The 14,455-nt window shown below is 51.1% G+C and overlaps 1 protein-coding gene and 1 long non-coding RNA gene across 3 annotated transcripts in view; both read left to right on the top strand.

Annotated features, from left to right (window-relative positions):
- SHISA6 (shisa family member 6) overlaps positions 1-13,257 on the top strand; it is a gene marked incomplete at its 5' end in the record, with an annotated part of 180,321 nt that extends 167,064 nt beyond the window's left edge. The window contains 2 exons of the mRNA XM_008636359.2: positions 1,123-1,275; positions 8,677-13,257. Of these exons, the coding sequence (XP_008634581.2) occupies positions 1,123-1,275; positions 8,677-9,227 (704 nt within the window). The remainder of the gene's footprint in view (positions 1-1,122; positions 1,276-8,676) is intronic.
- Positions 13,258-13,626: 369 nt separating this feature from the next.
- Positions 13,627-14,455, top strand: part of LOC108447517 — a 1,593-nt gene continuing 764 nt past the window's right edge. For both annotated transcript variants that reach the window (XR_001863115.1, XR_001863116.1), the window contains exon 1: positions 13,627-14,449. This is a non-coding gene — a long non-coding RNA (uncharacterized LOC108447517). The remainder of the gene's footprint in view (positions 14,450-14,455) is intronic.

Genomic DNA, 14,455 nt, shown 5'->3' with positions numbered 1-14,455 from the left:
GGAATATGTGAACCCAAGACTTGAAAGTTCTGCTGCTCTTGCAGAGAATTTACCCCTCTGATTTCATTTTCAGACCATACTGGAAGTGGCCACCTCCTTGGTCTTTTGCCTCAGCTACTGAACCCCATCACTGCTCTCACTCTGACAGAGCCCACTGGTGTCTGTTCTAGGTTTGCTTCCAATAATTGAAGTTCCTGCTTTGTTAAATATTTTCATATCTGCCCATTTTAATATCTGAACACCTGAGAGTTACAACTGCAGTTCAACAGGTCCCTGTGCCTTGGCTGGGCTGATGAAAGGCAATTTTTCAGCTTGCAGCAAAGGAACAAGGTTTCAAAACTCTGCAGATAGTCTGGACTTCAATTTTAGCGCCTGGGCTCAGTGTTAATCTTTACTGACAGTGCCCTCAACATTGATATTGTGAGAGAGGGCACTTAGACCCTTCCTGGGGACTCCCTCAGTGACCAACAAAATGAACATCAGTAGAGGGGTATCCTCCACCCCTCAGGGATAGAGATTTCCTGCCTCAGGAACCTCTCCAACACCTTGCCTTGTCCTCTGAGTGTCCCCACAGCCTCACTTCACACACTCCTGCGTGCAGGGGAAGCATGAAGGTTTCCAGAGCCCCACAGCCCCAGTGCCAAGGACAAGCATTGCCCCAGAGCCCCCAGGTTCAGAGCACTAATGAGGAATCCGGCACAAGCAGAGGGCAGTGGGATCATCAGCCCCAGTTAACAGAACCCCCCAGACTGGTTTTGTGTCCCTGAGGATGGGGAGAGCACAGTGTGGGGGGTGAAGGTGAGTGATGCTGCCTGAGCACCTGGCACAGCCCTGCTCGGCCGGGGGGTGAGTGCCAGCCCAGCCCCCATCGCAGTGGGACAGCTCCGGGTGACTGTGAGGCAGCACTTTGCTTCTCTCCCTCACCACTGTGGACAAGGGAACAACGCCACGGGATCCGGTTCTCGCTGATGTGCTGGTGCCAGCTGGAATCGTGTCCGAGAGCCTGCCCCCGAGGCTGGCTCGGACCCAGCCTTGCTCCCTGCTGGAGCCCCTGGGAAAGGGCTGCCTCTCTCCATCGCCTCGGCGCACACCTCACACCTGCCTCTCTCTGTTTTCTTGCAGACAAGCCACGAATGAACAACATCCTCACTTCAGCCACCGAGCCCTACGACCTGTCCTTCTCCCGCTCCTTCCAGAACCTCTCCCACCTCCCGCCGTCCTACGAGTCTGCTGTCAAGACGAACCCGAGTAAATATTCATCTCTGAAGAGACTCAGTAGGTGTCAGCTCGTTTCCCTCCCTCTGTACCTCGTGTGTCCTCGGGCACGGCGTTGAGGCAGTAACCCCCTTCCCTCTGCCGGGGCACTCCCGGGTTGGCATCCCCGGGAATGGCTCCTTTGGCTGTCGCCTCCCACCAGGGATGAGTGTAGAGAGTCATTTCATTACTGGCAGAGCACATGTGGTCCTTTTCTTGCTGCCCTCCTTGCTGTGCTGCCTCCCACTGCCCCACTCGGACCTGCTCCTGAGGGAGTCATCTGAGAATCCTTTTCTCCGCTCTGCTGGAGTTGAGCCGAGCCCCGCTGGGTGCTCAGAGCTGCCCTTGGCACAGCAGGGGCAGGGATCTCACCAGCCACAGGGGCAGCTGGAGCCAAATGACAGCAGAAAGCTGCTAAGGTGGTTGGGAATATCCTTTCCAGGAGGAGCCCTGCCTGCCTTGGGCAGTGCTGCAATCCGCATGTTCCATGCTGTGTGTCCAGAGCTGCTCCTGACCTGCGCCACGTTCAGATCCATTTTCTGTTCCATGCTGTGTGTCCAGAGCTGCTCCTGACCTGCACCATGTTCAGATCCATTTTCTGTTCCATGCTGTGTGTCCAGAGCTGCGCCGGACCTGCACCATGCTCAGATCCATTTTCTGTTCCATGCTGCGTGTCCAGAGCTGCTCCGGACCTGCGCCATGCTCAGATCCATTTTCTGTTCCATGCTGTGTGTCCAGAGCTGCTCCATGCTCAGCAGATCCATGCTCTGTTCCATGCTGTGTGTCCAGAGCTCCTCCTGGCCCGTTCCATGCTCAGATCCACAGGGTGTTTTGGGTATTCCAGCAGCTTTGCCCTATGCACACTCGTTAGCATCTCTCCTTTCCTGCTGTTTTATGGATTGCATTGTTCTGCCAATGGTTCTGTAATGCTCCAGTTCATCCCCTTTGCCGATTTCAAACTCTTCAGCTTCGGTGGGATTCTGAAATGAGTGATTTTTGTGCAGGAAATGCTCTCTGCAGACTCACCCTTGCTCTGTGGTTTCCATGAGCAGTTTCTGGATGCAGCCATGGAGTCACAGTGCTGAACTTAGAGAAATAACTTAGGTGTTCCAATGGGTCACTGAGGGGAGGGCAGGGGAGGATGAGAAGCAGATCTGACTTAGTCCGTACAAAATCTGCATTCCCAGTTTAGCCAGCTAAGGGAGACACCAAATTAAGTGGCAGGGAAGCCCTTGGACTGTCCATAAGAACCATCTGTGGAAGATTTTTCAGAAGAGACGATGAAATGAAAACGTAGCACAAAAAAATATCTTAGTCCATTCCTCGGCACCTCAACTTGGGACTTACATACCTGTTTAATATTAAGGCAAATTCATCTGATGTGCTTAAAAGTAAGAATCTGCTGAGCTGTGTTGGAGCCCAGAGCTGAGGTATTTGGGGATTGGAACCTGCCTTCCTCCCTGTTCCATGTTCCCTGTGCACAGCTCTGCTTCTGCCGTGAGCTTTGTTCCCTGGAAACACTTGGATCTCACATTCCCAACCAAAAGAGTTCTCCCCCCTCAGCCTCCCAGTGATGAACAGTCCATGTTCATGGGTAGCTTGGATGATACTGCCTGGGATTGGAAACCTCTTGAAACCACAGCATTGTAATATTTCTGCTTTGAATTGTCCCCAGTATGAGGTGATCAAAATGAGAATTTCTGGAGGCCCTGGCACAGGGTGCCCAGAGCAGCTGGGGCTGCCCCTGGATCCCTGGCAGTGCCCAAGGCCAGGCTGGACATTGGGGCTTGGAGCAGCCTGGGACAGTGGGAGGTGTCCCTGCCCATGGCAGGGGTGGCATTGGATGAGTTTTAAGGTTGCTCCCAGCCCAAACCAGTCTGGGATTCTACAGTGTGATCCTATGATTTCCTAGATATTTGTCTAAAATGACAAAACCAGATTTGTGTTAAGGTGCCAAGATTAAATGTCCTGAGTGTAGTCAGTGCTCCTGGAGCCTCTCTGCCCCTCTGGGCAGTCCTTGTCCCAGTCAGTGGACACCTGGCAGTCACCAGGAACCCAAGGACACTGAGCTTGTCTTTGGCTCTTGGCTGGAGAGGGGTTCAGTCAAACCCTTAAATAGCCACCCCACCAACCCCAGCAGGGCATCCCTGCTCACTGCAGGGCATCTCCCACCTATTTACCCACCCAGGGCTTCAGTGGTCTCTGCAGGGCACCACCCCAGCCTCCTGCACAGTACCTGGCAAATGCCAAACCAGCTGCTCGACTCTGTGTTTTTGAGTGGCCAAATAATCTCAGCTCTGAAAGTGCCAAGCCCTCCCTGCTCCTGCTGGGACTGAATACACTCAGCACCTCCAGAATCACTGAATCACTTTCTTGCAGCTGCTCTACTCCAGAGCCAAAGGAAAAGAGGCACCCAGTGCCCAAACCTCCCTTTGCAAAATGCCAGCAGGATAATTTTCTTATTCCATATGAAGGAACTGAAGGCAACACAAAAAAGGTGCAATATCTAAATGCAGGAGTTTGAAAATTACTCATAGTGCATTCACTTTTCTTATTTAAAATTACTCCTTTCCAATGGACTCCCTGTCATGGTTACAAAAAAATAAAATAAAAAATTATGAAGAGGTCATTAACAAACATTTCTATTCAGGTAAGATAAAAAACATTAGATATTTTTAAAATCTATGTTTCAGGTGCTTGTTTGGGATTCTTTGGGCTTGCCAGGCAGGGAAAAGTTACTTACTTTCTTCCAGTTAGCAGAGACAGACTGTGAAAGACCAGGGCTCTTTATCTTCCTGGCTTTTCCTTCAGGGCACAGACATCAGGAACCCACCTGGGGTCTCATGGGAGGGTCTCTGAGGGGCTGGGCACCCCCTGGCAGCCCTGGCAGGTGGGAAAAGCAGTGATGGGAGGCCGTGGGAGCGTGGCTGAGCAAGAGCAGCCGCATTAATTCCGTCCTGCATGGTGCTCCAGGGAATTGCTCTTCCCAGCTAAGTGAGAAAGGTCAGCCAGGAAGGAAGCTCGTGTTTTCAGGCATATTAAACCACTTGGTGCTGGCTGGAGAATCATCACAAATGCCTGGGCAGCTCAGAAATGTTAAAGCCAATTAAAACAAGGAGAGACAAGCCCAGAGAGGAAACGTGCTGGAGCTGCAGAGGAAGAAAGCCGGGAAAATCACCTTTAGGAAAAGCAGAGGAATTACTGCGAGGGCCTCACGTGCACACACACGTGCACCTCTCCTCACCATGCTAACAAACAACGGGAACAAAAAGCACCCGTGGCTTTTCCAACTTCTCCTCCCAGAGCACCACAGATGTGCCTCCTTTCTGTACCTCCAGCACCAGAGGAGCTCTGCTCTGCCTTTCTGCAGTGGCACCTTAGGTTGAGGTGGAATGTGTGATTAAGAGCACTCATTTGGGGATCTCCCTCCAAATGGGAAAAAAACCCAACCCCAAAACCACAAAAAAGAGCTGTCTAAGGGCAAATCAGCTGAGTCTGAAGCCAAGGCAGCTGAAGCACTCAGACATCCCTGAGGTTTGGTGAGACCAGCCCAGGTCAATGTTCTAGAAACTGCCAAAGAAAGGGCAGAAAAATCCCAGACAAAACCAATGAAAAAAAGCCCAAAAAGTGTGCAGAAAGCATGATTTCCAGTAATTCCAGTTCCAAATGTTTGAAAAACACAAGGAAAGACCCAGAAATATGGGATTGATTTAAAAATAGAAAAATTCCTGCCAAGCAGTTGCACCAGTGATCCCTTTTTGTCTGCTCCCAATTTCTGTTTTTTTGGAATCCTCTTAAGACACATTTTTGAATTTTTAAGCACAACCCTGATGGAGAAACATACTGGATTGGAGTTTTATTTTGGTTGAAATTGTGAATGTCTGCTCTCATGTGAGCATCAATGACAGGATAAGGGGCAGGGTTACCAGATCCCAACTGTCCCAGGGACTGTGCTGGTGTGATGAGGGTGACATGAATCAGCCTGGAAGGTGTCCCTGGCCATGGCAGGGGGTTGGAAATTTAAGATCTCTTTGAGATCTCCTCCAACCCAAACCATTCTATGATTCCAAGGTTTCAGTTCCTGCAGAAACTTTGGTTTTGGTCAACTGTGCAACCAGACCTCCACACTTCCCACTCGGTGGGCGAAGCTCCTGGAGCTCCACTCTTCCCAGCCTGGAGCTGGATTTGGTTCACTGCTGCCCCTGGGTGCAGGAATTCTGTGGTTCCAGCACTGTGCTGAGCTCTCCCTTGGCACCAGGCACGTGTGTGATGCAGCATATTCCTGCCAGGCTTCATTCCCCATCCCTGGCTCCGGCTGACACCCCCTCAGCGCCAACAGCCTGGGAAATGTCTGTCTGGTGCTGCCTCGAGCAGCTTGTTGGGTGTGACACACGGCTGTTCCGGCTCTTCTGGCTCCTCTGAGATAGAGATGAGAAGTTTTTCCACACCTGGAAATGTTCCTCCTCCTCAGCATCACGGGGGGCATGGCTTGAGTGAGCTTAGAAGCACCTCTGGAATTAAATCAGCTCCCTGAAAGGTTTGGCCATGTCCAGCAAGAGGCTGTACAAGGGTCACGGGGTGGGAGAGGCAAGGAAAAGGTATTTTTAATGCTCCTAATGGACAAAACGTTTTAAAGCGTAGAGCATGCTGCATGTTTGTTCGAAATTAGCAAGGAACAACTTTAAACCACTTTCACTCAGCTGATTGTGCCACCTCTCTAGCAGCCTCAGAGCTGTAAACCTCACATAAGCTGGTTTAGCTCCTGCTGGCAATTACCAGAGCCAGGTGTGGGCATCCAAGCACATCTCCATTTGGGATGTTCTGTGCTTTAATTACATCTATTTAGAGTCACTTGGGCAAATCCAGCGGAACTCCTCTCATCCAGAGCAGAGGCCAAGTGCCAGAGTGCTAATTGCTTCATTCCCATTCTGCAGGCAGCCTCCAGCGTGGTTACCGAGCCTGTGCACACCCAGTGTGGCATTTCCATCTACGGCCACAATATAGAATGAAAATGCCTCCATTTCCTGGGGCCATATGGAATTTCCCCCGCCCTCAGGCTTCCTAGAAGGTGATTTTAAAGACACAAGAGCTCGAGCCCAGGAGAGCTGCTGCCTGACATTTGCAGTGAGACATCCTTCCAAGAAGCGTTGGATTGCGAAAAATCAAGACTCATTGCTGCAGTGTGTGCTCTGGAGAGCAAATCCCACGAGCAGGAAGCGAGCACAGGGGAGCCGTGGGTGCCCTCACACCTTGGGGGTGTGTGGGCTGTGAGGAAGGGGTTGGCAGCAGCAGTGGTGCCAACAGGCCACGGCACAGATGTTCTCAGCTCCTGCTTCTGGATGTGAGACAGGAAACCAACCCCACCTCCTCATGGATCTTCCAGGGTGTGCACAGGGGCCAGGGAGCAGTGAAGGGAAGGTGTGGGAGAGGGGGCGAGGAGATAAGTGAGGGACATGGCCCAGCACAGCGTGGTGACGGCTCTGCAGGGTTTGTGGAACCGGTGTCTTGTGAGCAAAGCTCTGGGATGTTGTCAGCACCCACCACACGAGCTCTGGCTCATGGGACAAGCAGCCAGTTGTCTTCAACTCTCAGCCAATGTGGCACATAAAACCTACAGGTTGATGGCTCTGTCAGAAGAAAGAGGGAATTTCCACCCATATTTAACTACCAGGCCTGCTGAAGGCCTGCGGGAAGAGGCAGCACCTACTTCACCTGCCTCATGATCCCCCTCTGTCCTGCAGCAGAGCTTTGCTCTTTTTGTCACTCTAACCTCCTCAGAACCTCCATGCATGGGAAATTTTCGTCTTCTGTCATCTCATCCTTTCCCATCTTCCTTCTCCTGCCACAAACTGAAATACTGGAGCTGAGAAAATAACAAGGCTCCTCTTTATTATCATTACCATGTATCTTTATCATATTTGTCCTATAAACAAATGACTTTCCCAAGGAATTTTCTGTCAGGTCCCAGGATCTGGCTAAGGATGTGTAGGAGAGGATGTCTTTGCCCGTCAGCACTTGGCTCAAGCCTGGTAGGGCAAGTCCCTGCTGGGTCCTGCGTGTGTTCCCAGCTCTGGGGGCTCCGTGCCAAGCTCTTCCTACGAGGTTACTTTGCAACAAGCCTCGCTTCTTCTGTAAGGTGGAGAAATTTCCTTTACCTCTGCATGAGGAATCCCTTCCTGCACACCAGTGCTGTCTTCTCCAAGGAGAGGAGGGCTCCTGCCAGGTGTCTGGGGTGGGTCTCACTCTGAGGTGCTCTAAGATGAGCCAGAAAGGAAGGGGGATGCTTTTGGAGACATCAGGAAAACACCTCAGACAGAGCAATGAGGGAGAAGGCTCACAAGGATGATCAGTGTGGAGCATTAAATGTGACTCCATCCCCTGACCCATGGAGACCAGAGTTGTGCTCTCCCACCTGTGACAGTGGAATTTTGGGGAAGGATGGCTGTTCTGGGCAGCCTCCTTCCAGATAAGTGATCCCAGTACCCCAGTTCCCAGCATGTGAACATCCAATGGGTTAACCAGAAAGGTTTTGTGTTTCTGTTGTTGCTTTTTTAAAAAATCTGGAACAATTGTGGAGTTGCTTCTTCAAGTCACAAGCTGGTTGAATCAGGTCATTGCAGCTGCTGCAGGATCCCAGCGATCTATCACGATACAGCTGCAGTAGCCAACATCCTCTCTGAGACTGCAGCGTTTCTCCCAAAGCGAAAAAAATAAAAGGAGGGTGAGTGTGTGTGGGGTGTGTGCTGCATTTCAGAGCAACAGAGAGTCGTTTAAGATGTAGGAGCAGCAAACTGAGCAAGAAATGTTCCATGGGATAAATTCTATTATATCAACCAAGGCTGACTAAAAAAGTGGGAAATGAAACCTTGGGCAGGTGATTCAGTGTCTCAGAGACCATCCCACGACCACGAAACCTGTTTTGTGATCACATTTCCGAATATTTAAATGTGGTAATTAAAATGTGATGAGGTCACTCATGGCTCCAGGGAATACCCATGTCTGAGGGCAGAGGTGATATGTTCATGTCCTCAAACGGGGACCTCGTCTGCTCGTGTCACCTGCCCTGTTCTTTCCCGTGAAGGTGACATTTGGGAATTTCTCCATAACTCATCTTTCATGTAAGTCACCGCCGTCTGGCCTCCCCAGCACATGGAGTCTGTTGTCCCACGGTGCAGGAGGATGGGATGCATTGCCCAGGGGATTACACTGTCCCCGTGCATTGCACACTCCTCTGTCTGCCACAAGCCCTTGGTGGCACCACCCACAGCAGGCTGTCTCTCTGGCAGGGTGTCCGTGCCTGTGGCAGATGGTCTCTCGGGTGTCACCAGGAGGCAGCTCCAGGGCTGTGTGCTGTGCACAGCCCTTTTTCACCCCTGGGACAGCACTCTGATGTTTCTAACCTCTCCCTTTCCCTTCCCACAGCTGACAAAGAGGCTGACGAGTACTACATGAGGAGGAGACACCTGCCCGACCTGGCAGCCCGGGGAACGCTGCCCATCAACGTCATCAAAATGTCTCAGCAGAGCAACCACCGGGACAGGCCCCGCCGTCCCATTCGCGCCATGTCCCAGGACAGAGTGCTGTCCCCTGAGAGGATCATGCCCGAGGAGTTCAGCATGTCCTATGAACGGATCCTCTCAGACGAGCAGCTCCTGTCGGCAGAGCGCCTGCACTCCCAGGACCCGCTGCTGTCGCCGGAGCGGTCGGGGTACCCCGAGCAGTCCATGTCCAGGGCATTGTCACACACAGATGTCTTTGTGTCAACACCAGTCTTGGATCGCTACAGGATGTCAAAAATGCACTCCCATCCCAGTGCCTCAAATAACTTGTACAATACCTTGAGTATGAACCCGACCTCGGCCAAGCGCCAAGCGTTCGCCTCGCGCCGGCACAACACGGTGGAACAGCTGCATTACATCCCCGGCCACCACCACCACTACCGCACCGCCAGCAAAACAGAGGTGACTGTTTGACATGACCCAGTGCATTGTAGATACTCCTTAAGGACTGGGGTGGCCACAGCACCCCGTTCTGCAGTGGCCTTATAGGCCAAGATAACCTCTACTAACTCAGTGTCTGCAAAGACTTCTCTGACAGTCCCATCCACGTTGTTTTTAAAGCCACCCCTTCATCAGTGACACAGGAAGAGCTGAAGCAGCAGTCAGACACTAGTGAGGGATAACAGAGGAAATTTCCTGATGTGCATCAGTTTCTGTCAAAGAAAGCCATAGTAATCGATGGCTCCTTCCAAGGGCTCACCTGCATTATCCCACAGTTTCCATTAATTCAGGACTTTTCAGTTGCTCCAGGGAGAAGCAGCCTGAGATAGGGAGGAGGAAATACAGGAAAGGGCCTCGTTCTTGGTCCTCATGTTTGGCCTTTCTGTAGCAAGCAGGGAAGTTCTGGCTGCTGGGGTCACCCCCAGGCTGCTTGACACCCGTCAGCACCCACACATCTGTTCTTTGTCACCCTTGGAGCAAGTTCAAGGGCAGACTTTCCTACGGGACTGGCAGATCTAGGGACAAGAATAGCCTGGCTGAGAAATAAAGTTTTAGTTTATATTAAATATACTCATAAGATAAAAAACATACTAGTGCCTACAAATCGCCTGCTCTCTCAGTGTAGGAAGTAGTGGGGTTGATGTGTTCAATAAGCACAAATATGCTGAAATGCTTGTTAGACCCTTTTCTCCACTCATTCTAGTATCTTGGTGTCTCCAACATGTAAATAGGAAGGAGGAAGAGGGTTACTCTTCCTCCAGCTTCTTGCCACTGCTGAATCTGAAGCACCAGAACCCGTTCAGCTCCACACTGCTGACCTGTGCTGGGGGAGGTCCTGACCCCACCGAGACCCCCGCGAGCCAAGGCTGCCATGCCTGTCACCGAGCCAGGATTTCTCCCCAGAAGTTTCTTTTCCTGATAGCCTTTTCCATGGCCCAGTTCCCCTGTTTCTGAACGTTTTCTCCTCCCATTTACAGCCTAGAACTCCATATGTAGCAAATCTTTTTCCAGCCCTTACCAGAGGCACAGAGCTGAGGGCGTCTGTTTACCGAAAAGCAGGTCGGTAACTTTCCGTGGTTTTCTCTCCCTGCAATGGCTTCCCAAGAAAACCTTCCAAATTCCAATTCCACTGAGTCCCAATCCTAACCATGAAGACAGTTACATTTCATGCATATAAATTATATATCAAGCATAATTATAATTAATGGGCATGTTGTATATCTGATATAATGCTAATTAGATACTGTATATTTGTAAAATCTTTAAAACATAGACTCGTGGGTCCAGAATTTGTGAGGGTTTTACCTTTGGCTTTCCAGGCAGATTGGGCTTTGCTTTGGGTTGGTTTTTTTTTTTTTTTTTTTTTTGTTGGATTTGGGTTTGGTTTTTCCTTTCTTTTTTCCCTTTGATTTGTGCTCCTACCAAATTCTGCAGAACCGACTCCCACTGGAACACACTTCTGCGGCCAGGAAAGGGTCTCAGAGGGTTTGAAGGCCAGCCAGACCTGGTGCTGGAGCTGTGGGTGCTGGACACCATCCCTGGCATGCCCTTGAGGCCCCACCACACACACACACCCCCAGTGGATCCGGCCAGGCACGCTCCTTCCTCCGGGTGAGATGACGACTGACTTCAGGCTGTGAGCACATCCCTGTGCATTTCTCTTCCTGTCCCACCTCCCCACACTGACTCTTTTCCTACATGGCTCTTCATTAGGCTTCACTGAACTTTGCTCTGCCCTTCTCCCTCCCCTCAAATACCTCCCACCTCCTGGCCTTAATGACATTCCCAGTCCAACGTGCCAAGTCCTGTAGCAAACAATGATCCTGGGGCCTGAGTGTGAGTCTCCTGTGGAGGCTTTGGTGCAGCACTGGGTTTTTCTGGTGCAGGGTAGGTGGGAGGAGCATGTGTCCTTACCCCAGTGGGACTTAGAGGTGGGCCTCAGCGGGGTGTCCAGGTGGCCTTTCTCCTTCCCAGACTGTCCTGGAGGTGGTCCTATTTCCAGAGCTTTATCCTGCCCCATCTGATGGAGACTGTGTTGAGAAGGGCTCCATCAGTGAGAGGTTACTGGGGCTTTGTTTGACGGAAACTGAGCTGGGAAGGAATAATCTAATAATAGTCTCCAGGGTCAGATCCTGCAGCCTTGGGCAAAATCACTCTGGGCAACAACCAGGGCTGTCAGTGGATCAGGGTGGCAGTTCATGGCATGCGAGGGATGAGAGAGAACAGGCTCACACCTCCTCTCCTGCCCCCCTCCCTTGATGGACACTACTCTCCCCTGACTACCTCCAAGCTCCTCAGCTCAGCCCTGGATATTTCCTCCCAGAAGACAATCCCTGTGAAAACATGGCCCTTGCTGACCTTCCCACAGGCCGAAGTGAAGAGAAACTCTTGTGGCCGTAGCCGCTGCTGAGGTTCTGGGGCTCTTCCACTCTCTCTTGGCCCAAGCAAAGCCAGGGAGATCTGAACACTGGGGGGGAGCAGAGTTCACTGTAGAGCCTCCAGGAGCTGTGGTGGCAGAGCCGGAGAGGAGGTGATGGTGGGAGGCTGTGGGTAGGTGAACACTCCTCTTTCCATGTCCATAGCTGTGTGTCTCAAGCTCTAGTCCTCATCTAAATGTTCCATTTGTGAACTAAGAAGTTACTGGACCAGATGCAAATTTGGAAACTTTGCGTTCAAGTAGCCCGTGCAGGTGCTGAGCTGTGCCTGGGCCATTTGACCTCTGTGTCTTCTCCTGTTCTAGCTAATGAATATCACAGGCCCTCTGCTGATGTGTCCTACCTGGGCAAGAATCCTCCAGAGAAGTCTTAGCCTCATTTCCTTGTCTTTTTTCTACCCACTCAACTGTTTCAAGCAGATGTGTCCCACAAGGAGCCTTTTTAGGCCAAATCTCTTCAGGGACTCTGCCACCACCACAGAAAATTTTCAGCAGATTTCCTTGGGAAGGAACCGTGCCCTGGATACCACCTGGGCACCATGTGGTCCCACAGCTCACTCTGTGTGCTGGAATGGGTTGGTAGATGGGGCAGTGGCATTTCAGCACACACAGCTGTCCTTAGGTCGTTTTTTTTTCCTTATTCCTCCTTCTGAGAGTTTGTCACTGAAGGAACACTTGCCCTGGGACCGAGTGTCGAGACCCACAGCCTGGTCCCCAGCACTTCAGTTCCCCATGGCCCACACATGATGATAGTGGGAATTTCCAGTTCTGTGGAGGGATCAGACCATAACAGCTGTGAAGTGCTTTGAGACCCTCTCACAACAGAAACTGTAGAGCAGCAAAGTGTTTTTGTGAATCTTGTTTGTCATTGTCCTGACACATCGTGTGTGGTGTGTCACAATCCACTGTCTGCCCAGAACGAGAGTGCCGGGCTGGGGTTGCCCAGTCTCCCACTGCTCTCCTCCTGGCCAGGGTCCTGGCAGGCAGCAGCTCTAAGGGATGCTGTTCCCCTGCACTGCGACCTTCCTGCTTCCTTCTCCCCATGTCTGAGCCACCACAACACCCTTCACTCAGGAGAAAAGAGGGAAGCAGCCACATTCCTCTGTACAGTAAAATATAACCTGCCTTGATTAATGTCATATACTCTGCAGAATTGATCTGTCTTTTTCTCCACCCACAGGTGCAAACCCACACCTGGGCAGTGTCCAGTTCCCAGAGCGCATGTGCAGGGACTGGGGCAGGGGGATGTAGAAAAGTTTCTATTATTTCCTACAAGCTGATAATGATTTGCATTCCCTGAGCAGCGACACATCCCGGGTGGCTGCACTGGGTTTTATACAACTCTGTGTGTGTATATATATAAATATATATACACATACATACTGTAAAACGCAATCAACACGTTCTGACTGACCCTGTCGCAATCGAAGCTTCCAAACTGTGTTGAATCATTCTTTGAAACATGGAAAACTGTTTTTAATGAACCACACACAGCACCACACGCAACAGAGACTTTGTCATAAAAAGCCTTCTAATGCCAGTGAACCGTGTTTTAAGGAAAAAAAAAAAGAAATATTTTTCAATGTTTTAATGTTCCTTTTATAAACGATGAGCTGTTACTTGGGGATGGGGGTGGGTGGGAAGAAACAGAGACAGCTGTCCGGGAGTAAGCCCTCCTTCCCTGGCCTGGATTTAATTTCTGTCTGCTGAGCCTGACTGGCTGCAAAGCTGCTCCCAGGAACCTGAGCTTCCCGCATGCACATTTCTGTTCTATCAGAAGCATTCCCACCAGGAATCTGCAGGAGCTTGGCATCAGGTTTTTGTAAGAGATGGTTAGTTCCTGGTAGCTGGGAAGACATCTTCATCTTCTTCCACCACCACAAACAAAATCGCCATGAACCAGGGAACTGTAATGACTGGCTGCAAAGCTGCTCCCAGGAACCTGAGCTTCCCGCATGCACATTTCTGTTCTATCAGAAGCATTCCCACCAGGAATCTGCAGGAGCTTGGCATCAGGTTTTTGTAAGAGATGGTTAGTTCCTGGTAGCTGGGAAGACATCTTCATCTTCTTCCACCACCACAAACAAAATCGCCATGAACCAGGGAACTGCAGTTGTGTTTGAAATACGTGTTCTCTTTGCGATCAATTTGACATCCTCAGCTCATGGAGAAACTGCTTGTCTTAGTTTGGTTTCAGATTTAGTGCTTAATCTGGAAGGAGGGGCTCTGCTGAAGTACCTTTAGCACCAACAGATTTTGTGTTCAGGTGTATTTCAGCTGAGTGAAAGAAGGGAAATGTGTGAGAAAGGGGCTGAAATATTTTCCTAGTGAGTGCTGTTAGCAATAAGCCCGTGTTGGGGCTGCTCCCTGGGGAACAGCCACTTCTGTGCTGTGTCCACAGGCAGGTGGGAGAAGGGATCATTCCCAGCTCTCTCTGTTGTGAGAGGTGCCCTCCCCGAGCCAAAATCCCGGCTGGGAAAAGCCAACAGTGCTTTGCCCAGGGTGAGGGGAGAGTTGGATGGGGCCATGTGAGTGTGTTGGTGTCAGTCTGAAAGAGATCTCTGCTCCCAGCACCTCGGGTCTCCACCGTGGCCACACGATGTCTGGGAGGTCTCCATGCCAGGAGGTCTCCATTCCAAGAGGTCTCCATGCCAGGAGGTCTCTTTCCATACCAGGGGGTCTCCATGCTGGGAGATCTCATCCTGGGAGGTCTCTCTCCATCCCAGGAGGTCTCCATTCCAAGAGGTCTCCATGCCAGGAGGTCTCT

This window comes from Corvus brachyrhynchos, unplaced genomic scaffold (assembly GCF_000691975.1).
Source record: "Corvus brachyrhynchos isolate BGI_N302 unplaced genomic scaffold, ASM69197v1 scaffold236, whole genome shotgun sequence".
Classification (NCBI taxonomy): domain Eukaryota; kingdom Metazoa; phylum Chordata; class Aves; order Passeriformes; family Corvidae; genus Corvus; species Corvus brachyrhynchos.
The sequence above is the reverse complement of the archived record's forward strand: the minus strand, read 5'-3'. Positions and strand labels throughout refer to the sequence as shown.